We start from the raw sequence: 27,621 nt of genomic DNA on the forward strand, positions 1-27,621 counted from the left end.
GAGCACTTCTGACAGCACCTACCAGTCCCTGAGGGCATCTACAGAGCTCACAGATGCCGTCCTTAAGTGTTTTAAGCGCTCTGACAAGACAGAAAGAAAAGAAATAGATCCTACAGTTTCTGGGATCCCCCTTAGCAAGCTTCCTCCTCCTGGTGCTCTGAAGGGTCAGCTTGACCAGGGTCAGGAGGAAATTAAGGAGGAGAACGAGTGACGGGACCTTGGACCATGGGAGACAGGACACAGAGTTACACAAGCATGCGGTCAGACCTCGCATGGCTACTCTTACATACTGTTCTAACCTGAAAGAAGAACGCCACAGCTAGTATCTGAACTTTCAAGCACCGCATGTGAAGCATGTGAGATCTACGCTGTACTGACAACTACATTATCCTCCTTTTCTTCTGATCTTCATGAAAAGCCTGCTGATAAGCAGGGTAACTCCTCAAGTTAACAACTAGATAAACATCAACCCAATTTGTGTCAGGTTATCCAGCTGTGTGAAAGCTCCAATAAAATACCAGCAAGAGATCACAGCAAGCTGCACTCTGAACTTTTGCTGGCGCTGAGAGTGGACAGGTATTTGGGATCTGCAGCCTGCAACCTGAAAGGGGCAGTACGTCTTCCCTGGCTGCTGGTAACAAGAGGAGGAATTTGGAAACATTAGTTAAGATCACTAATTCTTTTCTTCAGTGACATAGTACTGCCTTGACTAAGAACTGATCTAATATCTTTATTATTGATAGCTTTACTAACTTGAGCACAGCAGACAGAAGCAGTTAACAGACTCAGCAGTTTGCACAGTGGTTTGCACAGCCGGACCCTCACCCTCTGCAGGGGGCCAGATACTCTGCTGAAGGTAGCATGGGACTGCTCAGCAATGGTGATGATGTGCCACAAGGCAAGAGAGGGGACGTGGCCATCCAGGTCAGGGCTGCAGGAAGGGAATGCTGGTGTCTCTCCGGGAGGTTGGGTGGCCAGGCAGAGGGTGTCCTTGCCTGCAGGAGTTACGTTCTGGTTGAGGAACTGTGTCACTAAGTTAAGGAGCTACAGGAGGAGGTGATAAACTGCAGCGAGTTCAGCAGAGGCCACCAGGGCCTCCACCTTGCCCTGCGAGGAGAGGCTGTGGGAGTTGGGTTTGTTCAGCTTGGAGAAGGGATGGCTTCAAGGGGACCCAACAGCCGCCCCCCAGTACCCATGGGGAGGTTATCAAGAACACAGAGCCAGGTTCTTTACAGTGGTGCGTGGAAGGAGGACAAGAGACAGAGGACATACAAACAAGAAGAGATTGGACAGGATGTAAGGAAACGCTTTTTTCACCATAAAGAGTCAAGCAGCGGAACAGACTTCCCTAGAGAGGTTGTGCAGTCTCTCTCCTTGGGGATATTTAAGATCCCACTGGATAAAACCCTGAGCAACCCTGTCTGATCTCATAGTGAACCTCTTTTGAGTAGGAAGTCAGACTAAAGATCTCCCAAGGTCCCTTCTGACCTGAACTTTATTCCAATTCTAACTACCTCTAATTCCTATATTTTGGGGAAAGGTTATTCTGAAGGCTGTGGAAAACACCTGAAGGATTATCAGGAGGCATTTATTTTTCTTCTGTGTAATAACCCTCATATGTACCAATGAAATCCAAATTAACCTGAGGACAGTTGCTAGCTGTACAGGATAAAATGTCTTCCAAGCACGGCTGTCTTCTTATAAAAAAATAAAAGGTACAGTATTCTGAATAACCATGTCGTACAAGCAGATGTGCTATCTTTTTAGAAATTTTAGAAATTATTACAGGAATGGCTAGGATTACCTGCTTTGTGTTAACAGTTACAAAGTCTTAATTATTCACTTCAATTTACTGCCATGTATAGGTAACCACTTTCTTAAATGACTTCCAAAATATTCCACAGATTAGCACATCTCATTTTCCCAGCTTTTTTCTGAAACACGTCTGTCCTGCTAATTCTGCAATTCTATGTAATGAAAGAGGAAAGACTACTTATTTTGCTCAAAAAATAATGCTAGCAAATTCAAAGTTCTTTTTTGTTGTGTTTGCATTTATTTCCAGGTGTCCTATCATCTCTAAATAATACTGGTATATACTATACCTACTAGTAGGTATATACTAGTATATATAGTTATAGCTACTATATATACTTGTATATATAGTTATGTGTATGTATTTATACTGTTTCCAAAAAAAAAAAACCCAACCCTGTACCAGAACTCTGAAATGCTCATCTGATCTTAATTTTCTATTACTCAGCTTTGCTCCTATATCCATTTTGCCCCACAGATATATAGGCAGCATTCAAAGTGTTCAAGAACATATACTAAAAAATGCATACATTTTATGGCGAGTACTGTAATCTCACTAATGTTGTACTAATGAATACCTGTTCCAATTCCATCAACCACATCAAAAGAATTCTAATTTTAACCTTTTAGAATGAAAAGATTTCAGAATCTTTACGGATTACTATCTATCATACAGAATATCACTTTTGCAAAAGACAGTGCAGGGTTCATAAACTGATTTCTGATAGCATTAAAATAGACAGAAATCTTTGTTTTGGGGATCATAATTTACTTACAGTACACTCCAGTAAAAGATCTATGGGAACATTATGGACATGAATCAAACCCCCAAAATATAGCATATATTATCTTCATCTTGGTAATTACTATAATCTCAGTATTTAGAAAAACTGAAGCACAGAGAGCATAAAAAAAACTTGTTCTCACAAAACTGAAATACACCCTAAACTCCAGTGCTGCTTCTGTGCTTTAATCATAAAATCATCCTCCTTTTGAAACGGTATCACAGATGATTTAAAATTTTATCAATTAAAAATATCACATTTATTAAAAATAACATAATTATTAAGAAGTATGGGCACCTTACTATGAGGTGCTTCTCTGTTCAGATAACCTCAAACACTTACTGAAATGATCTGGTGATCCCAGGGTTGAAAACACACATGTCAGGAATTGAAGACGAACCTGAACTTCTGCACTGTGGCTATATCTAAAATTTGAATTTGTTTAAAAAAGAAATTCATTTAATTTACTCAGAAATATTTAATTGCTTATTGTCATAATTTTCTTTCACCCACACATGAGCCCCTTAAAAACTTTTTAAAAACTTTTAAAACTTTTTAAAACCTTAAATACTTTTTTATTAAATTTTTTCTAAATTTCTAGTTTTGTTCGGTATATAATCTAAACTCCAGTCGTACACATTACAGAAGCACACCAAACAAGTGAAAAGAGATACTAGTCATTACCAGACAACATTTTTTTTTGCATATAGTCTGATTCTAATGCATCATTTTGTCATTAGCACCTTGCAGAATCTGACCTTGATTTTTTCCTTGACTTATACAATGCTGATTTCTACTCTGAATTTCTGATCGTAGCTGATGGATACCCTTTACAAAAATATTTTCATAAACTATGCAAAAACTAACTTTATTCCCATTTATAAGGTACAAGCTTAACGGTAAAAAGAGAGGAACAGTGTATCATCTAGTCTGAAATTAAAACCCGACTCAGCCCAATTTCAAACAGCTTTTGAAGTAATTTCTCATTACAGTAGTGTCTGATATAGCAAAGTAAATATCTGGTCCATAAATAGAAACATTTTTCAATTGTGGATGCCCATAGTTACACAGTGACTTTGAAGACTGTCAGACATAAGTATTCTGTTCTCTGTGACTGGGGAGCTAGAAATTGTGTCACTTGTGTATATATACTTAATTTTAAGCATACAGAATGCGCAGAAGAATGTGTTAAACAGAAAAACTACCTTAAAATGTTAATGATAACAGATTTTAAAGCAGAAACATTTGAATAGTTTTATGATGCGACATCACTTAGATTGATCTGTATATATAAAATTTTTGTTTTATTTATAAATAAACACTGAACACAATGTCTAACAAAAATGACACTTTTTAAAGAAAAAGATACAATTTAAAATGCTATTATTTATATAGACCTTTCTCTCCCTAAACATTTAATGTCACTACAGAAAGTTATTTACTTAAAAGAAAACATCAGAAGCACCAGAGGGGGGGGAAAAAAAACAGAAAAGAAACATGTTTAAAAAATAGCAAATACTCAAACCCAGTTGTGCACAATATACTTACAATGCATGTTTATGTCGTCCTTCCCTGACTGCCTGAATGTAGTGTACCAAATTATCAAAGAAAAGTTTCATCATGTTAAGTTCTTTTTCTGCCCACCTGTGTCAATTTAAAGGGCAGAAAGTATTACGGTTTGCTTACTTAAGAAGGCCACAAAAGCTACAGAAAGTAGACAGCTATTATAGGAAAATGCATACACATAATAACAAAGCAAACATTACATTTTCCATCCACTATAAATTCAAAAGTATTTTAAAATACAGTACTCTCTTCCTCCTGTTCATCCATATAACATATTCATGTTCAGGCACAAGCTTAGCAGAGAGCATTCCCCTTGGAGCCCATCAAAACTGTTCCTAAAGGCCCTAATTCAGCAAAAGTCTAAGCCAAAACTCAGAACTTGGCACATATTTAAACACCATGTCCAAAAAGGCCAAAAATCACAAGAAGGATTGCTGATAAGCACTGTAATCTGTCTTTCCTTGAAGTCCATGCATTCCTCTCTCTATAGCTAGACCAGCTAGCTATATTATTTTTTCCAGTAAGTAGTGTGCTACATATCTTCACGTTTCAAAGGTTTGTGCTACATACCTTCACATTTTAAAGGTTTTCTTATAAATTAAATTTTTTATTACTGAGAAGCATTTGATATGCCACCAGAACAGAAAGACAAAGCATCAAGTTATTACAATTTTTTACAATACACCATTACTGGATGTCTAGTATTTTCTGACAAGCCCTTTGGGGAGGATTTAAAAAATATAAATTGTTCTTCACCTCAGTTATGATAATAGTTTGTATTATGAAGAAGCCTAGGTCTGAGTGATTAGGTAAGTTCATACAACTAGGCCAGACAGCAGACAGATGATAACAACTTTGAGATATTAGTTGGATCACACTAGAGGAGCAAGCCTTGCCAAAGTCCCCTAAACTTCATCGCTTTTGTTGGCTTAAGTGTGTGCGTGGGGGGCTACTTACATTGTTATCCAGTGCGTATCATAACTGCTCCCAAACTGCTGAAACGTACCAAACAGCTTTGGAAGAAGACGAAGGGAAACTACTACTGATCTAAAGGAGAAAGAGAGAAGTGACTACAATACGACTCTTACGAAATTAAAAGTCAATTTTAAAATTACTTTGAGAAGCTCGTGTTCAATGAGTAAATATGTTAACTGAAAGTGTTGGAAATATCTGGGTGAAATTTAGCCTCACATGCAGCCAAGTAGTTCTCTGAATCTGAACTACAGATACTTCAATTTCTTTACATATAATACCTTGCACACATGGCTGTTAGAAAAGTATAAAAATAAAACAGTATTCATTTTACTCATACAAAAAAAAATTTTTCAAAAGACAACAAATTTTTGAGTTTCATAAAACTTATCTTTTGAAATTTCAGCAAAATGAGTATGGTTTTTCTATCAACAGATGAGATGCAGAGCAGAACTAAATCTGCCTCGGACTGTTTTCTGTGAGACTACTGTCTACAAAAACTCAAGAACTGCACAAAAGGCATGGAACTGTAAACTTTCACGTTGGTGATAAATATCTTCACATTTTTTATTAATTTCAAATAACAGATTGGTATACTGGTAACTCATCTCACAGATACATTTCTTAGCAAAAAGGTGACAGCATAAGAAACACCGCATGCACTGTTTCTCAGCAGCTGGTTGGTTGTAGCAACCAAATCAGCATTCACTTTTTCCAGGCTTCAAAGAGTACAATCGCAGTGCTTTGGCTCATATTAAAACAATTGCCCCAGGTCAAGATATTACTTCTTCCTCCAGCTGCTTCTTCCTGGAAATTAAATCCCACAACAGACTTGACGGAAAAGAACTTGTCTGTTCCTCAGCCACTTAAATATAAAGTCCAAAAATTCAACTCAAACTGCTTACGTTAAGGTACCAGACTTTGCACTCAGCTGGCTAAGATGGGGGCCAGGTTCTACCAACTGGAAGAAGGCAGTAACCTCTGGCGAACACGAGAACAGACAAATGCAACAAGATGAGAAATTCAAGACACTGATAGAATAGAAAAATGGAACATCAGACACATTCATAACAGTTTTTGAACTATGTTTATATGTTTACTTTTGTCTTTTTTAACTTGTATATTCAACTTGGCTTTCCTATATGTTGAAAGAAAGAGATAAATGTAAAAACATACAATTTATGATTTAAGTTACCTGTTGTTTGCTAAATTTTCTAAGCAGCCTTCAATAAATCTCATTCGAATCTGTCTGTCAGTGAACCAGCATACTAAAGAACAGAGCAGCTTCTCTGCTTCATTTATTAACCCTTCAGAGAGATGAATCTACAGCAAGTAGAAAGACAGGTCAATAAATAGCATATATTTATTTTCTTTTAAAAAATATTCTTTTCTGGTATTCAACTTACTGCATCTTCATCCTGGACCAGATCCCACAAAAGGGTATTTCCTTTCTTACAAACATTATCCAAATTAATGTCCGTCACCGCATTGCTATTATATTGATGTTTATGAACTGCTGGTCCTGAACAAAATATAAAGACCATTATTGAATAAATAGAAGGAACTATCTAATCTGAACATTATTCCCTCAGTGCATGAACAACAACATGCTTCATTCGTAAACTTGGCTTTTTTAAGGTGAATACAATAACATTATAATTACAACCTTCTTCCACGTAGGGAATCTTTAAAGAAGAAAGACAAAGCATTATGACCATGCAATTAGTCAACAGGACAATTAAGCTACTACTTACGCTGTTTTTTGCTAACTGCAAGTGCAATGAAAACACTATTTAATAATTACAGATGCAGGTGCAACTGCTTTTTAATTTAATTAGATTTAACTGGTGGTATAATTAAAACATTTCTTAAATCTTTCTGTAGAGCTGTGGTCTGAAGGGAGGAAGGAAGGAGAGAAAGAGAGCAAGCGAGAAAGAGAGCAAAGGAGAGAGTGAGAGCGAGAAAGAGAGCAAGAGAGCGAGAGCGAGAAAGAGCACGAGTGAGCGAAAAAGAGTGAGCGAGAATGAAAGCGCGAGAGCGAGAGTGCAAAAGAGTGAGTGCAAAAGCAAGAGAGCGCAAAAGAGAGCACAAGAGAGAGAGTGAGAGCAAAAGAATGAGTGCGAAGGAGTGAGCAAGAGCGAGGAGGAGCGAGAGAGGAGGAGAAGCAAATTTCAATAAACTCCTCTCACGCTGAATCGTGCTGTCTATCCTCCACGTAACTAAAAAACCGGAAAAGCAACCACTATTTTTACACATGATGGATTGAAGCGCCTGATTTTAGAAGGTCATCATGCTTTCAGAAATAGTGAGAGACCTCTTCCGTCTCGTACGTGGCCCCAGCTGGCACCATTCATGTATCTTCCATTTGATACTATTTTCATAAAACGTGAAAGTCAAGCCGACATTGAAAATTGCATGCAGAACACTGTAATTATTTGCACGTGCAAAACTAGGGGTGTCAAAAATAATCTGCACTGAAGCCCTCATGAGCAATAATTTGGATCTTCAGTAAAATGTACAATATCTATAGAAAATGCCGAGAAAAAGATTCTGATTTTCAGCATGTTTTAACTACAGAAAAAACTTTAGTTTCAAATCCACTGTAATTTAACAAAAGAAGATTTTTCCCTTTAAGAAATAATGCTGAAGTTTCACTTTATCACCAGAATATTTTAACAGTATTTTAAAAGTCAACATGAGGTTTTAGAGAAAGGCGAGATGATTTTACTGCAATACATGCTTTTACTGTACTTATACCTAGCACTGAGAAACTCATTTAACCTTTAATATAATGATACGATATAATGCTATGGAGTAATCTCTCCAGTATGCTGAAACACTCCCGAGTTTTTTTTTAAAATCGGGTTTGACAATACATAAGAAATAATGTAAGTAATCTGTACGCTGAATTACAGCAAACTTATTATGCTTTCCTTTGTTTTAGCAAAACAATTAGATTTATGTTACCATGGCCAGCTAGAAAAAAGCTGAAAACAGGTCTTCAAATCATATAAAATCCCATCTTTGAAAGATGTTAGAATATATATTTCCATTTATTTACAACTCCCTTCTCCTCACACACACCCCATGAGACTACTGTCTGGTAAAACTCATAGTGCAACAATAACTGAAACACAATTAACCAAAAAGTTTTATTAATATATGCACTACGTAGTGTAGAAATGAAAAAAAAAATCCTTTTAAATTTTCGATATTGGGCTGAAATTAGAATTCAGTTCCAGATGATAATAAATGCCAAGCCTCAAGAAAAAATGGACCTCTTATTCAACCGTGTTTCAGGAAAAGATATAAAGAGTAGTGTTTTTACTGTCTGCTGGAAGATAGCAAACTTTGTTCTGCCAGACCAGGAAAGAAACAAATGTCAAAACCAAAAACCGTTTGTTAACCAAGCATCCTCTCCATTATAGTTAAAAGTAGGATAGAAGCACTTCAGAAAACGAAGTTGCCACCATACCATATGGAAAGATAGCGTAATTCTTGCAAAGTGTTATGGTAGCATCTTGAATTGCACCCTGAAGTAAACTAGAAGATTTAGCAGTGGAAGATAAAACAGCATAAAATGCCCTTTAAGGCAAGCTCCCCAACACACCAAGTTGTATTTGAACTCATTTTTCCAAAATTATCCTCTGTACAGCCCATTACAGTAATTCATTTAATATGATAAACATATGGAATCACAATAAGATCCACACACCAGAAGAAAAGTCACACACGCTCTCACAGAAAAAAAAAATTATCTGGCGTTTCAGTAGTACCTTTCTTTTCACTTTAATAACTGATTAGAGAAAACATTTACTATGCTCTTTAGTACCCTTACTTGTTTTAATTTGCAGTAAAAGTTCCTGTAGAAATGCAAAAAGAATATGTCAGTACAGTTGTACCTAATATCACACAAATACGAATCACGTAGTAAAATCTCAGTTGGTACTGTGGTTTCTTCTGGCAACTACTTTTTTATATACAACTTAGCACTTGTGCGGTTCATTTGCTTTGCTCCTTAAAATCATTCGGTGGTTATAATTATTGGAGACTATTTCAAAATTGCATAAAACTGAGTGAGAAACACAGAAAATGTTTTCACTTTCTTTTTATTGCTCTTACCTTGACTAAGATGCTCATGATAGATAGAGGCAAGGTTAGGAAGGTGCTGCTGGAGATGAGATGTTAGCTCAGCGTGTGAATTAATTTGCACAAGCTCTTCCTCACAGCCAGACTCTTCCCCATCAAAATCAGCCATGTTTTTCTCTGATTTTGCACTGACTTGGGAACTACTGCAACTGACATCATCTGCGCTTAGCATATCATCAACCATGTGTCTGTAAAACAGGAACATTACAATGGACGATATAAAAGAAAAAGTTGTTTATAGCTGACTAATTTCGTAAGTGAGAGTTACAGTAGCACTTTGTAGAAGAAAACTGAAAAATCATTTTGCAGTCAAGTTAATGCATAGTTTATACCTATATTGCAATATATAGCTAATGTAAGCCAAGTGAATAGACATCTCTCTGAAGCTAATGTCAGGATGAATCATCTGTCTGAACAGCAGACCTTCACATGAACTGAAAAGACAGTTACAGACAAATTGAAGGTCTCATCATCACTTCTTTAATGTTAACTAAATAACAGCATTTTACAGAAAAACTGTAATATTTTGTTAAATGTTTTTGTATTATTAAATACAAAAACTTTACAAAAAGCTTTTATCAGATGTTAACAAAATGCATTACTGTGTAACTATCTGCAGTAACTATCACCTCTGTTAGACCAAATTATTCTGAAGTACAGCAAAATGTCCATACAAATTTATGGCCAAACTGAGTATTTAGCTATCACCTTTATTACTGTTATTGAAGCAATCAGACGAAGTATCTAATGACCTACCCATCGTGGTGATGGTGGTGGTGGTGGTGGTGGTGGTGGTGATGTTGTGGCCCAATGAACTGTCGGCAGTTAAATAATTCATTTCCAATAGTATCCCCAAGGAAGTCCCCCGTATGAGTTATACAAGAATCCTGAGACCCTTGTGAAATGTGAGCAGTGCTCATTTCCCCCGCCATATCATGTTCTGTGTCCTCAGCATGGGAACAAGCATCCAGCATTCTCATGCGATTATCCACGGGTGCCACCGAGTCTGTGTTAAAAACATGGTCCTTTCCTGCCCCGTTGCTTGCACCGCTCCTCTCCAAGGCCCCTTGTGAATCTCCCAGACAAATGCCCGTTTGTGATTCCAGCTTCCTGCTTCGTAGATCTGTGCTCCTACTGCTTTTCTGGGGATTATGACCCCTATCTTCTTCCTCTTCATCCTCCTCCTCTTTGAGAGCCTCGATATCCGCAATATCTTCTGACTGCACCTCACTGCCTGGACTTCCTGCAGACTGGCTTGCATGACTGGAGTTGGCCTCATTACTGGATCCATCACTGTGGCCACTGCTGCTACCAGGACCGCTGCTGCCATCCTCACCACTGTTTGCTGTCTCGTCAGAACTTCCCTGCATGGATTCCTGACATTTTTTTTTAATTGGTGCAAATATAAAAATAAAAAAAACATTGAAAATTCATAATCAATATCATCATTATTCAAACACCAAAAATTCTTCATTTATGCAGAAACGTGTCAAATCTTCACATTTTCTTTCATTCTTTCTTAGTTTGGTTGCTGATGACAGAATGCTCTGATCAAGATTTAGATTTAAGAATTTAATTTAAAATTCTCTTATTCGAAACCAGCTATGCTCTTTGCATGTATACACACACACAGTGACAGTGTGAAACACATAAACAATATGTCATGCAATCTTATATTAAGAGAGTAGTTTTATTAAATACAGTTTAAAGGCAGCAATCCAATTTTTTTTGTAGTATACCTGGTCATAGGCAAGGTAAAGTAGAGCGTACGTAAACCACACAGAACAGAAGTAACCATCCTAGCTGTGCGCTGTGCTGTTGCAGATAAGCACTATAAGCATGCACCTTATGTAGCTGCTTGGCTTTTGAAACTATGAAGGCAAAAAATACATTCTATAGCTAACAGTAGGCAACTTAGCAATGCAGACCAAGACGTACAGTCTTACCTCCGTATCTGAAAGTCGCTGCTGCACATGTTTTGTTCTGTTAATAAGCTGTTCTTCCATTTCAATATCGCTGCCTCCACTCTGATGGGTGTCACTGTTGTCACTACTCTGAGGGCTGGCTGCTGGTGACCCTAGTTCAAAATCACGTTTCCCAGTTACTTTCTGATATATACTAATGGGAATGTAACAGCATTACATAAATCTGCCTCATCTGTTGAACTCAACAGCATTCTTCCTGCAAACAGTTGAACAAGGGATGTAACTCAAACAACCCGAAATACCTACATACTAAAAAGTCTTTTTAGAATACTGAGTATTGTACTATAAAAGCTATATTTTGATGTCTCTTATGGCCAGTATATAGCACATATATACCAATTTGCTGGATTCTACGCTAAATATAATTTCCATTTGACTTCTTTTAAAAACATAATTTCAAACTCGCACTAGTTTTTCTTCTATCCAAATTCTGTAACTCTAGAAAAACATCATAGTATCAGATATAACAGATTGCAATGTAATTCTAAAACAAGACTTACAGGGTGAAGGGGCTGCTCTTCTGAGCTCTTCTTCTTCTGAAGAAAAAAAATGCAGAACGGAAAAATAAGTGAGTAAAAATCTTTTTGTCAGCATATATGTCCAAGATTCATAACAATCAGCAGGAACAGAAGTAAGGGAAACTACAGTAAATGGGGTTGGCAGCACCCTTGGTAATGTCTGGGAGGAAATATACCGCCGAAAAAAACAGAAACAGCATGTAATATCAGAAACTAGGCAAAAATTAGCTAAACTGGTGGAAGAATTTACACAGCTATATAAACTATGGATGTTCAACAGAAAAGGAATAGTTAACCGATGAATTATAGACCATCCCTGGAAAGAAAAAAGTATATACTACATTAGATACACTAACAGAATTTTTCTGAAACATAAAGTTTTCCAAATGTACTCACAACGGTCTAGCGCTTTCATCTTTACTTTCACCTTCTGCTTGGAAAACATGCCAACATGACACTTTTTCAAAATACCTCAGCGAGCTTATCAGCCTAAAAGTTCTATATATCCTCATCGTCCAAAGTCAACAAGGACGCTGATGAAAATTAAAGATCCGGCTACTGGAAAGATACATACCTTTCTTGTTCCCCATGGGTAGATTGGTGCTCAGTAAGGATGCAAATGAGCTTTGTTTTGACAGCTGAGCCTTAGCTGCTAGTGCATTATTCCACAGTGCTTTTATAAGCATTGATGCCAAATACAAGGTCTACAAACAAAACCAGATAACAGCGCTATGACGAAGCAGTAGATTTTGTTTGAAAAAATACACTGTTAATCTTTCTATATGTCAATATTATGGTTCACTAAAATAAATGCATAAAAATAAATGGATGCACAAAATGAAGAAATGCTGTGCGAACATTTTTTAACTTCAAAAATGAAGTTAGTCTTCTATCAATGGTCATGCAGTTTTCAAAGAGCTCTGAATATTATTATAACTTAAAAGCCAGAAAGGCCTATTTGATGAAAAATGACAATTTTACTCATATATTTTCTTCTTGTATTTATTTAGAACAGAAAGACAAATCCATAATATTTGACTAATACATTAGCACAATTTCTTTTTTCTTTACAATGATTTTGTGGGTTTTTTTTGTCTTTACCTGTTCAGTGTGAGCACTTGGATGAAGAGTTGAGACGAGGTTAAGAAGATGTCTAAGTGGAACAGGGTCCAAGTTTTTGATCAAAGAAGGAAATAAGTCGTGTATATAACGACTGCAATGCTTTAGCTGTAAAGTACAAACAAAACAGAAAAGAGAAACAGAAAAATAAACTTTAAAAGATGGTTCAAAGATTGATAAAACTGCAGTAGTTAAACAACTACTTCGCACAAATTCTTAGGAAACATTTTGCTCAATAATTCTAAGCTACATCAAACTTGCGACTTTGCCTTAACTGAATTCTTATATTTTAAAGCACATAAAGTTTAGTTCAATCAAACATAAAAATCACCACCTATCTTTTAAGCTCCAGGCTTAACCATCATATTTTGATGAAAAGAAGAACTGGGAGATTATTTTGCATTTTTATTTAAATAAAACTTCTAAAATATTATTGGATATGCTAATTCCTGATTAAGAAATGCAATGATCGACTTCTTAGCAGTGGTAAATACAAATAAAGACATTACACATTAATGTGAGACTGAGAGAACAGACTGTGTGACTGTATGAGGATTATTTACAATTTTTTGTCTTTCCCAGTAATGGATGTCAAAAAAGATGACAACATTTTTAGCAAACTGCCATGTATTTACACGTGAAAGTGACAGTGCTCATAGATGTTTCCTCTGAGGTTAAATGCTGCTTTTCATACCCACTCAAAGGGTTTCATTATGTTTGTAAGGATGTTGGTAGCTACTCAACAAAGATAATACTGTTATAGGAAACATCTAAAAAATAAATAAATAAAAATTCCTTAATGCTGGTTATCAGGTATGTGCTTCAAAATATGATTTTATTTTTTTGCCTTCCTGCTGTCTAAAATAGCAATGTAAAGAGTTTATGGGGCACAGAAACAGTCTTATACAGCATTCAAAGTGCAATGAAATAAGGCAGGTTCTCTACAAGGATGTATTTCACTGTATTGAACATTAGAGAAGTTCTTGAGATAACTGGCTCAATTTAGAGAAGAAAATTTTTGTCAGAAAGTTAGAAAGTTGAACGAGAAAAAAGGATTCTTGAGGCCTTCTTTTAGTCTAAAGGTTTAGCCTTTTAAACAACGTTAGTAATTTAATGCTTTTACAGGAAGCAATCTGCACACACTTATTTCTGATATGAAACATATCTTTTGGAAATAGCAATATGTTAAAATGGACAAGTAAGCAGTAAAAGTAGCAGCACATTTGGATAATAGTATTAAGTTCTGGAAACAGTATAGAAGAGGGAGAAATCCAGAGCTCCAACACTAGTGTGAATTACTACATGTGTGAAAATGGCAAAGAAGATAAAGTAACACTTTAAAATACAACGAAAATAAGTAATTATTGATTACTCTGATACAGAAAATTGCTAGAGCCTATCAGAGTGAATGGTGTTATAAAGAGCATTTATTAGCATTCCAGCTGCATGTTACGAGGGTGGACTACAAGGTTTCAGAATGTGTGTACAGCAGTATTCAAATGAAGCAAATTAGACAGAAGTATGACTGAACGCAGAAAAAAATAACCTCAAATTATAACTTCTATAAAAGCATGTTCCCTACGTCTGTTCAAAAAGATCAATTTCATTTCTCTGACCTTCATTTTGAATGTATTTTTTCTGAAAAATTGACATTAAAACCTTGGGGGGTTTCTGTTCCTGTATTTATTTATTTATTTAAAAGTATGATGAAAGTAGAAAGAAACAATAGAAAAATAGTTTCCACAACAGGAAATTCAAATGCTGCAGCGTTCAAATCCTCTAAATAAAATCAAAAGGAAAAATCTAAAATACAGAGCGTAACAATACATTAAAAACAGCAAACAAGTACATCTTTCCGCAGGAAAAGAGCCCATCAGGCTTTTCAGGTTTACCTAGCAAAAAAATAAAATCTCACTGCCTCCTTTAGATGTCAACATCAGCACCGTATGTGCCGCTGTAAACATCACTGCCATCATTTTCACCACTGCCAGTAACAGTAGCGGAAGCTTTAATAGATAGGAGCAGGGCAATTAATACATCAGTTAAAGTATTACATCTACCCTACAACCTCCTACAACACTATGCCTGTGCTAAACAACTTCAGTTTTCCCTTGTATATTTTTGCATCTGATGAAAAAATGGCAATTGTGGCAGGTACTGAGCTTAAAATTTGGTAAGCTAAACACTAAGATAAACAGGGAAGAAAAAGTAAGAAAGTCAACTTTATTAATGTAAAGCAAAATCAACTTGCCATTTTCTGTTTTATTTTATCATTTTTACAATTATAAAAAAACATACATATACCTGTGCTGCAGCCCAAATACAGTCTATATGCTGAGTACTAAGTCTCCCTTCAGCTGCAAGAAAATTCAGAATCACTTGGCACTGTTTGATGATCTGCAAAAGTGAGAACATATTGAGAAAAAATTTACTAAAACAAAAAGTTACTCCTCCATGTTTATATTAAAATAATGATAATTTTAAACAAACCTCAATATGTAAATTTGGTCCAAAAATATGCTCAACTACATTGTTGCTGATAAGCCAGTCTGCGAGCTCTTTTGCAATAGACCTACACATGAAAAAACAGCAGAAATGTAGGTAAAATTACCTATAATGCATATACAAGCCTCATCCCTAGCAAAGCATGTCTTTCAAATTAATATCTGTAAATGCAGCAAGAATACAGAAACTTCTTTGAACACAAAGCATGCTCAACATTCATCTGTTCACGTAGAAGGAAATACTTTCCACGTTTTTCTTTAGCTAGAAGACTAATGCCAAACATCAATATTTCCTACTCACCCCTTCGGATTATTAGCAAATATGTAAATATGTGACAACTCTACAAATTTGATTATTTAATACAGCCCAACAGACCATCTGCAGACCACTTTCAAAGACCTCACAGGTCAGATTTTGATAAACACTGTTACGGAGCCTAAGTTTATAATGAAATGCTAAAACAAATACCGAGTTCGCAAGCATAGCTAAAGATGGAAGTGAAAGAAATGATTTTACAAGAAAATCACTTAAATATTTTTTAGACTCTCTTGTGTAAACAGCAATTCACACACTTGAAAACCTATGTCTTACATGGTCATACTTACACACATGCTGTATAGATATTTTAATTTTTTTTTTGTTTTATCCATTACAAAAGAGATCTTTACCCACTGCCAATCAGTAAGTAAACATTTAAACAGAACAGGAGAGGGAACCTTAATTTTCCAAAACAAAATTTGCACTTCCAGAAAGGAGTGCCCTGTACGGAAACTAGTGCATAAGCTCCTTCTTATTCCTTCCTTTCAAGCAAATGTTTGTTTCTCCAGATTTTGGCACCAGAAGCAATTAGGGGACATTTTGGTATTTAAAGCACTGACTCTGGTTTAAATGGCCCTGAATAAAAGCACTCTGTTTCCCTTGCGGGGGGAGAGGGGAGGGAGCATGGCGGGACGGGCTTTGAGAACCGCAGGAAGCATTACTTTCACCGCTCCTATCTGTGCTGCCTTAATGATCACCATCACAGTTTCAGGACTCCCAATCTTGATCATCCACAGTGCGAAAATGGGATTCTTTGGGTAAAAAGAGATAGTCTTGGTAAGGTTTCCAGGCAGAATTCACTTTTGCAGGGCATGTTGCCAGTTCTCCAATTGCTTTGAATTGCCTGATCCCTACGAATGAGCTCAAGGCGCAAAGTTCCTATTGCTCCACACCATTCCTATACTGTCCTCTCTCATTCTGATTCCAGGACAGGGGGAACAAAATATACTTATGCCCTTTGAAAAAGATAATGTCCCGTAGCAATCAAGAAGTAACTGGCTTGCTCAAGGAGTACCTTGGCTAGATCAACAATCTATCAACAATATCATTTCTGACTTATTGTTAATAAGGAAGTTTTCACACTGTAGAGGAGAGGTCAGTTTGGTGGCGTATTTGAAACTGTTCAGAGAGGCATAAGAAAGATAAGCCAAGTCTGCTCATGAAATCAAGATCAACTTAACTTCCAACAGTTCTGTTACACCTCCTCGCCTCCAACACCAAGAGCCCCCTCTCCCCAAAACCTTGGAGCACACATACTATAGACCCATTCACAGCTAGAATTTCCGTCCAACTAAATTTGAAGGAAAGCCTTTTCACGTGAGAATTGTGATTTTGCACATTTTACAGCTAAAGGAAGTTATTATTCATCTGAATATATGCTACCAGCCTCCTTTAGCAACATGGCTCTAAATAAGGCTCTCATCCATCCGCCTCCATGCTGACAACCAGAAGTGACTATTGCCCATACAGCTCAAGGGGTTGCAGCTCTCTGACTTCTCATTTCTTCAGACAGCTGGCAGGCTGGGTATCAACTGTAAGAAACTGGAATAACAGAGAACAGAGTGCTCACTATACATTTATTTGTGAGAAGTGAGCAACTAGCTCATTTTCTGTGGGGAAAAACGTTCTCTCCTTTGCTTCATAGACAATCTTCACGGGAGCAGAAGACAAGGATTTGTTACTGATACAGAGCCAACACTCCTACACCAGCATGAGGATTACAGGACCTTCTGGGAAGTAATAAACCTACAGCGTATGAGCTGTAATGAAAAGCTGTAATGGAATTCAACATCGAATATTACAGATTCATCTTAAATCATAAATGCCCAACCCACAACCTAAAAGCTGAACGCAGCCTGCCAAAACAATTCCTTCAACTTACAGCCAACTCCCCGCCAGCTCATTCCCAAGGCCTTACAGTGTCCCTGCTGTGGACAGAAGTGCTCCCGTTACATGACCAAAATACAGCCAGAAAGTCTTATAGCTGGCATTTTGCTCATATAAAAGGCAGACAGATCTGGCCACATGACTGGACATACACGCACGACATGAGGCAGGCCTAAATAGATGCACTTCGAATTACGAAATGTGAAAAAAATATATATTGCATATGGTCCTCCATTACAGGCAAAAGGTTTAACACCAGAGTCAGAAGTCAATGAAAGTAACTTTGTTCCAGGAGAGCTAAATTTCTTCTTGGATCTGACTTTTTAAATTTTTATCTTCTTTAGAATGAGTCCCAGCCAAACACTGCTGGATTCATTAGGCATGTTTAAGACGAAAGGACTTACTGTTCCACCTGCTTCTTTGAACTGAACACTTGTGCTACTGACACAATGTCCTTCTCTTGAGAATCATAGGTTGTACTTTGGCTATTCTGAAGGACAGGGCAAAAACTTTCTTATGAAGTGATTTCCTTCACATTTTACTAAAGGAGGCATTGGCAATTCCCTATCTCTAGTCTGCTACACCTTTCTTCTGAGAAATAACGAATGACTCTTTTGAAGGAATGCCTTTTCTAATTTGTGTATTCTCAAGCGTAAAAAACTGTTTATTCTACTGGTGAGCTCAACTGTGATAAAATGACATCTCAGATTTCTGGAGGTAAATACTCATTTGGTAGGGGATACGGATTTGTTGAGGATGACCAAAACCAAGAGGATTCTCGTGAAAGACAGAATATAGCTTTTGTTGTTTCCCAGAGAGAACTGTTCCTCCCAGAGAGTCTTGCTGAGGGCACACTAATCTCTAAACATACTGCCTTTTTAAATGACGTGGTTATTACCAGCACTAAGTATTTTGATCTCTGGTGCACTAAGAAATATATTCATGAGAGCAGATTCCAGGATTCACCAAAGCAAGCTAATTTCAGCATATATGTAGCATGTCTAACTTATTTCCTAAACACTTGCATTTCAGGAAAGACGATTTTTCTGCTGGTTCCCCGGTAGCTCCTTCATACATTTGCTCACTTTCAAGAAGAGTGAACATCTTAACTCCAAAGCAATGTCCAGAACTCCATATAAACAGAAATAAATTGCCAGAACTGCACAGGCTCTAAAATTTTCTGCTTTCTGAACATCTGAATATTTGACCACTCTTATCTCACAGTACTCTAATTGCTCCTGTTGCTATCCAAAGAAAACACAGAATCAATAACTGAGTTAGACACAAAACCCCTTCCTTTTCTGGAAATACACTGACTCAGTGCCTCTAATATCTAAATATCTGAAATGTTATGTGCTAAGAATTTAATGTAAATTTTTGCCTAATTCATGTATGTTAGTGAGTTAACCAACATGACAATATTGGCAATGTGATTTTCAAATCCAGTCACTTCTCAAAATGTTTTCTATATTCTGCTATTATTCAATTACAGACATTCAGAAATCAGGCGAATATGTTCTAGAATTGCCTATTAGCTCCTGCTCTTTAAACCTCTTTACAAGTACATATCTGATTACAAACCTATGAAGCAGAAGCAATTTCCAGCATTTTACTTGCTAAGAAGTAAATGCAAACTGATAAATATAGCCCCAGGATATAGCAAACTACTATAGTTCCCAAACTACCAAGATCAGCAAGATTTCATAATTCTGCATTGCTCAATGAAGTACTGGCAATTTTCTCAAATTTTGTGAAATAGTTTCGTATCTTCTTTGCTTTTACTACCATCTGTGATAACAGACATATGGAAGAAATTATCAAAGAGAGTAGCTCTAATGATATTTCGGAGCGACTTCTGCAAAGAGATAGTAATTGGAGCCTATCTCTGTAAACAGACCTGTAAGAGGAGGGAAGCTTACAGCTGATAGGCAAGTTTTTCTACAAAAGATTCAAGAACTTCTGAAGGTCTAACAGAGGTATACTAAAATTATGTCAATTCAAGTTCTACTATTGTTTAAAAAAGTAAACAATCTGTATAACTTAAGAGAAGAATTAACAGTTACAATACTTTTTGAAATTTATTTATTTGGCTTACATTTCCAACCAAGCATGATAACTCTTTCTATTTGGTACTCTTTCCTGAGCTAGCCATTTTACTTCCTTAAGAAAGGCATGTAGAATTTCAAAACCAACTTAAGCTACTTCTAGTGATACATATTCCTTTTAGAAAAGGATGGAAAGATTATGTATATTGATACACATAACAAATAATTGTAAAACCAAATCATAATGTAAGTAATAACTTTAAATGGTTTATGCAATTTTTACAAGTAAAATACGAAATCCCTCTGACTTTCATCCCACTGGACACACACTGAAAAGATACCTGTTTCAATTCATTATGAATTTTTAATTCATGGGGTTTCATTTTCTGAGAATTAAAGTAAAGCAAGAATCTTCTTTTATATGCATGGTTCCTTTCACCTCTTCTTAAGGTCCTCATGATTATGCCATCTACCATAGTTTGTATGTTGATGGATTACTTATAACGCATAGAAAATCCACTGTCAGGCCCTTCTAAGTTTTTTAACTTTAAATGTAAAGTCCAAATGCAAGCCTATTCTAGTAATTTACCTTTTTTAATGATTCAATTGTGAAAAAATTAACCTACAATTTACGTTTGTATTTTGTCTTTTATTCCATTGTTATTTTAATAATTATCAAAAGCCCTATGGCTTTGGGAAATTTCAGATAGACTCAGTTCATAAAGATTCACTTAAGTTCTGAGTTTCCTCAATTAAGCAGGGCAACACAGAATAGCTTATTAATACAAGATTTAAAGTATACTCTCTGATAATTTTGATATTGATATTTGATAACTTTTCAATGTGGTTTCACTCCAACTTCTATGTTAAAATTTCTTTCATATAGTCTATATTTTTCATAACTCAAAAGTATTTTTTCTTAGAGTGATTTGGCAACAATTGTAAGACTATACCTACATGGTATCACTACAATTCAGGCAATTAAACAAGAACTCAATTTTCAGTCAAATATGCTAAAGTTTTCTTTTAAAAAAAGTTCTTCAAGGGGTTATAAAAAAAGTTCACTCTTTCATACTAAAGGAAACAGTGTGAGTGAAAGACATGCATTACGATCTAAGTATATATACACTTTCCCTCTAATACAAAAGCAGCAGTACAAAGAACTGTTTTACAAATTACATTTCTAGGTCATACAGCCCTTAGGAGTAAGAACATTCACCTTGGTAACAACACGTAACAGCTATTTTTCATGAATTTAGTAAGTGGGATAGCAAGACAAAAAGTCATTTAAAGGACTTGATACCCACTATGCGTGTGTGTTGTGGGTAAAGGAGGAGAAGTAGGGAACGAACAAGTGAAGGCAGCTGCTAGTTTGATCTAGTTTGATCATCTCTAACTCTTTCTCACAGTGTAACTCTACACGTGACATATTCGGACTGGATGGTCTCTAGACATAGCCAATTTTTCTCCCTAGGCTTTTCCCTCAAATTCAGAGACAATTCAGGTCTTTCAGAAATACGTGCTTTTCTTTCAAAGAACGAAGTTCAAGCACTTTTGACACCAGGTTCCCCAGGCACTCCATGAGACTTTGGGGAAAACAGTGGAAGCTATACAGTTCCTGATATAACCTCACGTTTGTGAAAAGTACACATGAAAAGCCTAGTTTTAGAGCTTGAAATTCATTCATTCTTGTAGCTGAAATGATCAGGAAGGGAACTTTACAGTTAATGCATTTTCCTGGTAACTCAAAAAAAAAAAAAAAAAGTAAAGAATGCCTCCCTCAGGGAGGACTGAGTTAAAGTCCTAGAAACCACATGCTAACCTAAGGCTGTGGTACAATATTTGGTAGCCACATGATGACCCAGATCCAGGAACGAATCCCACAGAAAAGTATTCCCCCCCAATAAAATCTTATTTATCCAACCAGGTCGATTCCCAACGCAATTCACCGCACAGCTGCAAAGCCATGCCAACGCAGTACCGGATGAAACACAAGGACTGCAAGTCAGCAATGTCACTGGAAAATTGAATGTAAAATCTTAGAAGTAAAAATGCAGCAACATAGGGAGCAGCCTACAAAGGATGAAGACCAAACTTCTTGAATCACTGAAATAGCAACTACGACATAACAAGTATGGAAAGCACCAATCTCAACTACTTAGGATCAAAAAGGCATAGAGGATATAGCAGGCACTTTCCCAGCACACGTTCAAGCACATGGTTTTGTTTATGAGCATACATTTTCCTATCTGACACTTTTGCGGGCTCCAAGGACACCGTTCTGACCACCCTCTTGAATTAAGAGCCTACTGTGTACATCACTAGAAAGAAACACGAGGAAGCTGAGTGAAAAACTTTACTATTCTTTTTCCACAGAAAATCTGGAAAGACCCACTGAGTGCAGAAAAGCAGAGAGGGGAAGAGGTCTTCTAACGGTCTTGCTGAAAACACGGTTGGTGAACCTAAGCAAAAAAACAGATGGAAAACCTTACATGAGCTAAGAGAACACTGGTGAAGGGCAAAAGCAGCACAAAGCTCACCATCTAAAATCTCAGTGTGTAAGGAAGAAGAGGGAAGAGAAAGGAGAAGAAAGAGCCCTGATCTTTCTGTTCACAGGTGACGGGAACTCTGGACACCTGAAATTATTCTGTAGAAGCCTTTAAGGGAGGGCAATCTGTCTTGAAAATGAGGAGGGAGACTTCAGCGTCAATCTGCATCCTGTAACTCAAATTCTTGGCCGCCTGCCACATGACGAGCAAACCAAAGCATCTCTTTATAGACGTTATTTTCACAGGCTGACAATGCATTCATTAAGGAGAGAATACAACGTTTTCCTCTTGTGGTCGAAATGGCACAAGAAATCTTTCTCTCCATTAAAGGCATGATAATTTTTCACCGATTGGCGTGAACAAAATAGTTTCAGGGATCACTGTTCCAAGATTCGAAGGCTCTTATGTTCAATTTCATTATTTTTAGCTTCAATAGATTTCATACTCTACAGTACCTGGGATAGTGTTCTGATGCCACAAATCTGATTCTATTTGAAGAGCCAGGAATGGCTAAATTAAAAGTATCTCTAGGAGGGATACTATGAAGTTGAGCCACTATGAAATCCAAGATGTTGCACATATCTGGACAATAAGCACGCTCAGTCAGCGCAAATCCTTAGCCATACCAGAGACAGCCAAATAAACTAACACTGCAAAGACATACAAATATCTACAGCTAGAAAACAGATTTCCTTATCTTAGCTTTCTGCCTGTTTCAAGTGCAAGTCGTGAAATTCGAAGTCTTTCCTAAACAGAAAATCCTTTAGCTTGTCTTACCATGGAAAAATTTGCAATCCAGTCAGATAAAGGCGGGAAGCTACTACTGCCAAACATTCGACCAAAAATCCTGATGATATTTCCAAACAAAAGAGAAGAGCTAGATACTACCTGATAGCTCTTAAAAAAAAAAAAAAAAAGGCCTCCCACAAACCCACCTTATCAAGATACAGAAGCAGAAATCCCAAAGGTTGACAGTTCCAAATGCATCTGGAAAAGTCAAAACACATAACGGGGATGACCTGAGATAATGCAAAACATCATCCTTTGATAAATCTACAGAGGCTACAAAGCTACAAAATGAATTTTAGACTTCCTTTCTCCTCTGAATAATAATAAAAAAAGGGAATGAAAACCTTTCTTTTTGCTGCTCGTTCAGTCACTGTCAACTCCATTAAGTGCTTTCTCGTTCAAAGATTTCTTATGAACAGTGTCTTTAATGAGAGGGAAGCTTTGTACTGAACGAACAGTATGGGTAAGACATTTGCCCCAAACTCCTGCACCAGCCTTTTATGGTTATTTGGCTGGAAGAATATCAGGGTACATGAACTCAAAAGAAATCCGAAGATGAGCAGCAATACTTAAAATTGATTTGGACCCAACTTTTCAGATGAAACATCAGAATGACTGGCATTCAGACAAAAAGAATATCACATATTACAAAACTGCAAAAGAAGGTCTTTGGTTCATTCTGTGATCCTTGCAAATGACAGGCTGTTTATAGATGCTTTTGCCAAGAAAGTCGTATCTCAACTGAGAATTTAACAATTTCCTTCAGCTTTAAGATAACTCTGATCTTCTTGCACAGTACATCTGCTTGCTCTTCTGCAGGGAAGTTCAAGCACCCTTCTCTTTTTCCCCACTGATAACTTTCTGGTTTTACATTTGATAGAGAAAAACAAACATCTTTTTGTTTAGTTTAATTGGCTAAACAGGTTCTTGTTAACGTTCCTTAATTAGTTACTATTTGTTAAAAATGATTTCATTCACAATGTGTTGCAAAAGATGAAAACTAACAAAGAAACACCTCAGGCTGGAATTTTCAGCATGAAGGAAGGAGGACAAGAAGTGGATGAAACTGTGGTTTGACTGTCCCAGTTTAACTATACACCATAAACTGGCAGTACACTATTGAAAATACCCCTGCCAACCAAGCCACTTCACATATTCAACTAATATCTGCAAATCTTTGCTCTGCATAACCTAAAAGCCAGTTACACTCCTATAATATTTACCTTTGCTGCTACAGAATGAGAGGTTTTGGAAAAAAAAACCACCACACTTCCCAGGGCACAAAAAGCACACTTTTAGTAGAACAATGCTAATCTTCAGAAATGTACATTAACTTAATAACTTTACACTCAGGTTTCATCAGATCATAGTATGTATGTCGTACTTCAAGAGAATACTTTTACTTAATTTTTCTGATACTGTGCATCAAAACTTACTTTGAAATAAATGGATAGCATGGACTCATGCTCACCTCTTGGTTTAAGGACCAACGACATGAAAAAAATTGATCACAAGTGGTTATTTGTCTTGTATTCGCATAGTATTTTCACATCTACAGAGAGGCAAAAATGTTCCAGATTCTGATTCTTTATTTTAAAATACCAACCTTTTACCATAAATTCCACTTATAATATCCAAGTTGCTATTTACATGAAATCTACAGTATTGTGGTCTTGACTGCTGCCAGGTCTGAAGAGCAGGCAGAGGTGTTACTGTAAAATGGTCTATAATAAAACTACCGTCTACCCAGATTATACAGCAAGCCAACTGCTGCTAGAACAGATTCATCATTAATGAGCAAAAGATACTGGAGAGTGTGCGTCTCTGGTGAGACAGATACACACACGTAGATATAAGCCCCCAAATAAATACAGAGTATATCACAAGGAAAATCCTAGGTTTTACATAATTTGTATATTTTTTCAAAAATAACTCCCATTTCAATTACTTGTGTCTTAAAGACCTATTTTTTTCTAAGTTCTAGGCAGTTCTAACATTAAGTTTAGAGTTGTTACATAAAACAAACACATTTCCTCCTTGGAAAGCACTCCCACACATGAAACTTCAAACTTCGACTTAGGAGTCTCCTTTAAATTGTTTAACATACCGCAATGACTTTGAAGAAAAACAGTAAGCAGTTCTAAAAGCAGACTAAACGGAAAGCTAATAACAAGGATGGATGCCAGTGATGGCTTACCAAGTCTTAGTTAACTAAATAATCAGAAAAAATGAGAAGATGGCAAAACACTGCTTTCATATGAACCAGCTGGTTCCTTTTTTTTACATAACAATGGAGATAATAGCCCGTTACAGGTATTATTTCAGTATCTAATTTTTTCTAAAAGTTATCTTGACTCTATTTTTTAAAAGACAGTAAAGAGATCAAGAAACATTTAGAAATATTTTTAAAGTTACCATTTAAAACAATTTGAATTAAACCCCTTATTAGGGTATTTCTAATAAACACCTCAGATAATCATTACTCCCCAGAGTGTATAATCCATAACAACAATACAGAAGAACTGCAGTCATACAGGTGTACTTAAAGTATGCATAATAATGTTCCTACTTACGTTTCTGTGTCTGAAACTAATGACTCATTATTACACACATCATTGAAGGTATGAAGTTGGTTCTATAGTTAAAAAGAGGAAGAAAAAATTAAAATTTTATCTAAATATTTTGTGAAGTAGTTTTCTTATATTTAAAAAGAGTAGTAATGACAGTAAACACAATTTTCCTAGTACTATCAATTTGTCTAAACGAAACCCTTCAAAAAAAATTTAAATAACAAGCATCCTAGTAGGTAAGTGGGATCAGTTTAATTTATTTATCAACCTTTCTTTCACTAAACCCATCAAATGACATTAGGAGACGCTACCCACTCCCAAAATCAAAGCAAGGCATCTACCAGTAGCTTTCCTCACAGATTTTCCTGAGAAGTGAAACATATGGAAACTAATGTTTTCAGATGAGTTTCCCCATTATCAGAACGCTCACTAAAACAGCAAAGATTTCATTAATCACATTATCAACATTTAAAGTCTACAAAACTGGAGAATGAAAGTTACATTTTTTTTAATAAAATGAAGCCTTGAGAGGTATCTGAACTGTTAAATTCAAGTCTTCAGAGGGAATCTTCCTCCCCCACCACCCCCAAAAAAAGCATTTGTAAATATTACCTCTCTTTTCTAGACTAATCGTCCCAGGTTTACATAACATCTTCAGCCTTAAAGTCTGTAACCATATTCACACACCAAAAATTTAGGGGATTTTTATATTAAATTGGAATTTTGTTCAGATTGCCAAAATGCCTTGTTAATATACTTGGAAGTTCAAAATTTAGAACGTCATAGTTGAGGTGTTTTTTTTTTTTATTGCATTACCTTACAGGTATTTGCAGGAATAAAACCTGTTTTTCTACCGCGCAGGTGTATGAATTCCTTGCTTCAGAACCCCAAGCGTCTTAAAATAGTAGTAGGAGAAACACCCCCTTGTCAACTCACTGTCAATTATTTCAATCTCCTACTGCTGTTAACTCAAATACAGTCAACTAATTTAGGCCAGAATTGTTCAGGGAGTTTGTTTCATTAATAAAAAAGCAAAGCTGTCTTTAAAAGTCAGAGACTGTTATCATGTGAAGCCTAGGGCAAGGCAGCGTCGGAAACATGGACCCTTTCAGTGCCCGAGGTGTATGGTGGAGGAGGGGGGAAACTCTCGGTACTGAAAGTTTAAAATGAAAGCTGTGCGCACAAATTTCACAAGTGTGTTTTGTTGAAATTCATTACGTGTCTTTGAACATTTGGAATTTCTTCAGTATTAGAAAAGAATTACTATGTGTCCTTTCTCCAGAGACACAGTCTCAAAAAAGACCATGAAACAGCTGTATGGCTGCACGACACAACTTGCCACCATGTGCTCCAGTAACCTGTTTTCTTCTGCACTTGCAAGCCTAAGGAATCGTACCTACAAGTTACAAATTTCAAGCGACTAAAAGCTCCAGCCCAGCTCCCTTTCCTGCAGCATCACCAGCTTTCCACGTACCCAGACTCTGTGCTCAGCTCTTTACGTGTACCCGATATTTTTAAAATACTTGAAATTACGCAATAAAACTGATTTGTCATCGGGTTTTCAAGAAAAATTAAAGACGTAACAATGCAAATTTTTGAAATTCAAATTAAACTTCTTGCGTAACTTCCTCAAAATAGTTATTTATTCTTTTCTCTGTTGAAACAAGCCAGGTACATGTATTCTGTAACGCAGGTGACAGCTAACCTCCTTCAGTTTGTACAAAAACATTTATTCATGTCTAATCTTAAGAATTTTTAGGGAAAAACGCTTTGGAAGAACAAAATTGAAAATATGGTTTAAAATGAGTGAGACATGAGAGCCTGATGACACAGTTATTAATAGATATTTTCAAATTAAATGCATTCAGGAATGAAAAAAATACACGAACCAACCTTCATGAAGCAATTACCATGACCAACTGGAATTGAGTCAAATAAAGAAAGAAGGGAAAGGTCACCGGTATTTCTGGAGACTCTTTTTCCCCTTATCAGAAAATACTTTGAAAGGCATCAAAGACTGACAGAGTATTGAACTATTATTATTACCAATTT

At 36.4% G+C, this 27,621-nt stretch overlaps 1 protein-coding gene across 5 annotated transcripts in view; it reads right to left on the reverse strand.

Annotated features, from left to right (window-relative positions):
* The window catches only part of USP34 (ubiquitin specific peptidase 34), a 141,982-nt gene that overhangs the window by 73,360 nt on the left and 41,001 nt on the right, over nt 1-27,621 (reverse strand). For all 5 annotated transcript variants that reach the window (XM_026064130.1, XM_026064129.1, XM_026064132.1 and 2 more), the window contains 14 exons: nt 25,573-25,634; nt 15,397-15,478; nt 15,211-15,303; nt 12,889-13,014; nt 12,362-12,491; nt 11,770-11,805; nt 11,231-11,361; nt 10,041-10,660; nt 9,258-9,472; nt 6,542-6,657; nt 6,331-6,458; nt 5,121-5,210; nt 4,146-4,241; nt 2,940-3,022 (listed from right to left, as the gene is read on the reverse strand). In XM_026064130.1, the coding sequence (XP_025919915.1) occupies nt 2,940-3,022; nt 4,146-4,241; nt 5,121-5,210; nt 6,331-6,458; nt 6,542-6,657; nt 9,258-9,472; nt 10,041-10,660; nt 11,231-11,361; nt 11,770-11,805; nt 12,362-12,491; nt 12,889-13,014; nt 15,211-15,303; nt 15,397-15,478; nt 25,573-25,634 (2,008 nt within the window). The remainder of the gene's footprint in view (nt 1-2,939; nt 3,023-4,145; nt 4,242-5,120; nt 5,211-6,330; nt 6,459-6,541; nt 6,658-9,257; nt 9,473-10,040; nt 10,661-11,230; nt 11,362-11,769; nt 11,806-12,361; nt 12,492-12,888; nt 13,015-15,210; nt 15,304-15,396; nt 15,479-25,572; nt 25,635-27,621) is intronic.

This window comes from Apteryx rowi, unplaced genomic scaffold (assembly GCF_003343035.1).
Source record: "Apteryx rowi isolate R43461 unplaced genomic scaffold, aptRow1 scaffold_21, whole genome shotgun sequence".
Classification (NCBI taxonomy): Eukaryota; Metazoa; Chordata; class Aves; order Apterygiformes; family Apterygidae; genus Apteryx; species Apteryx rowi.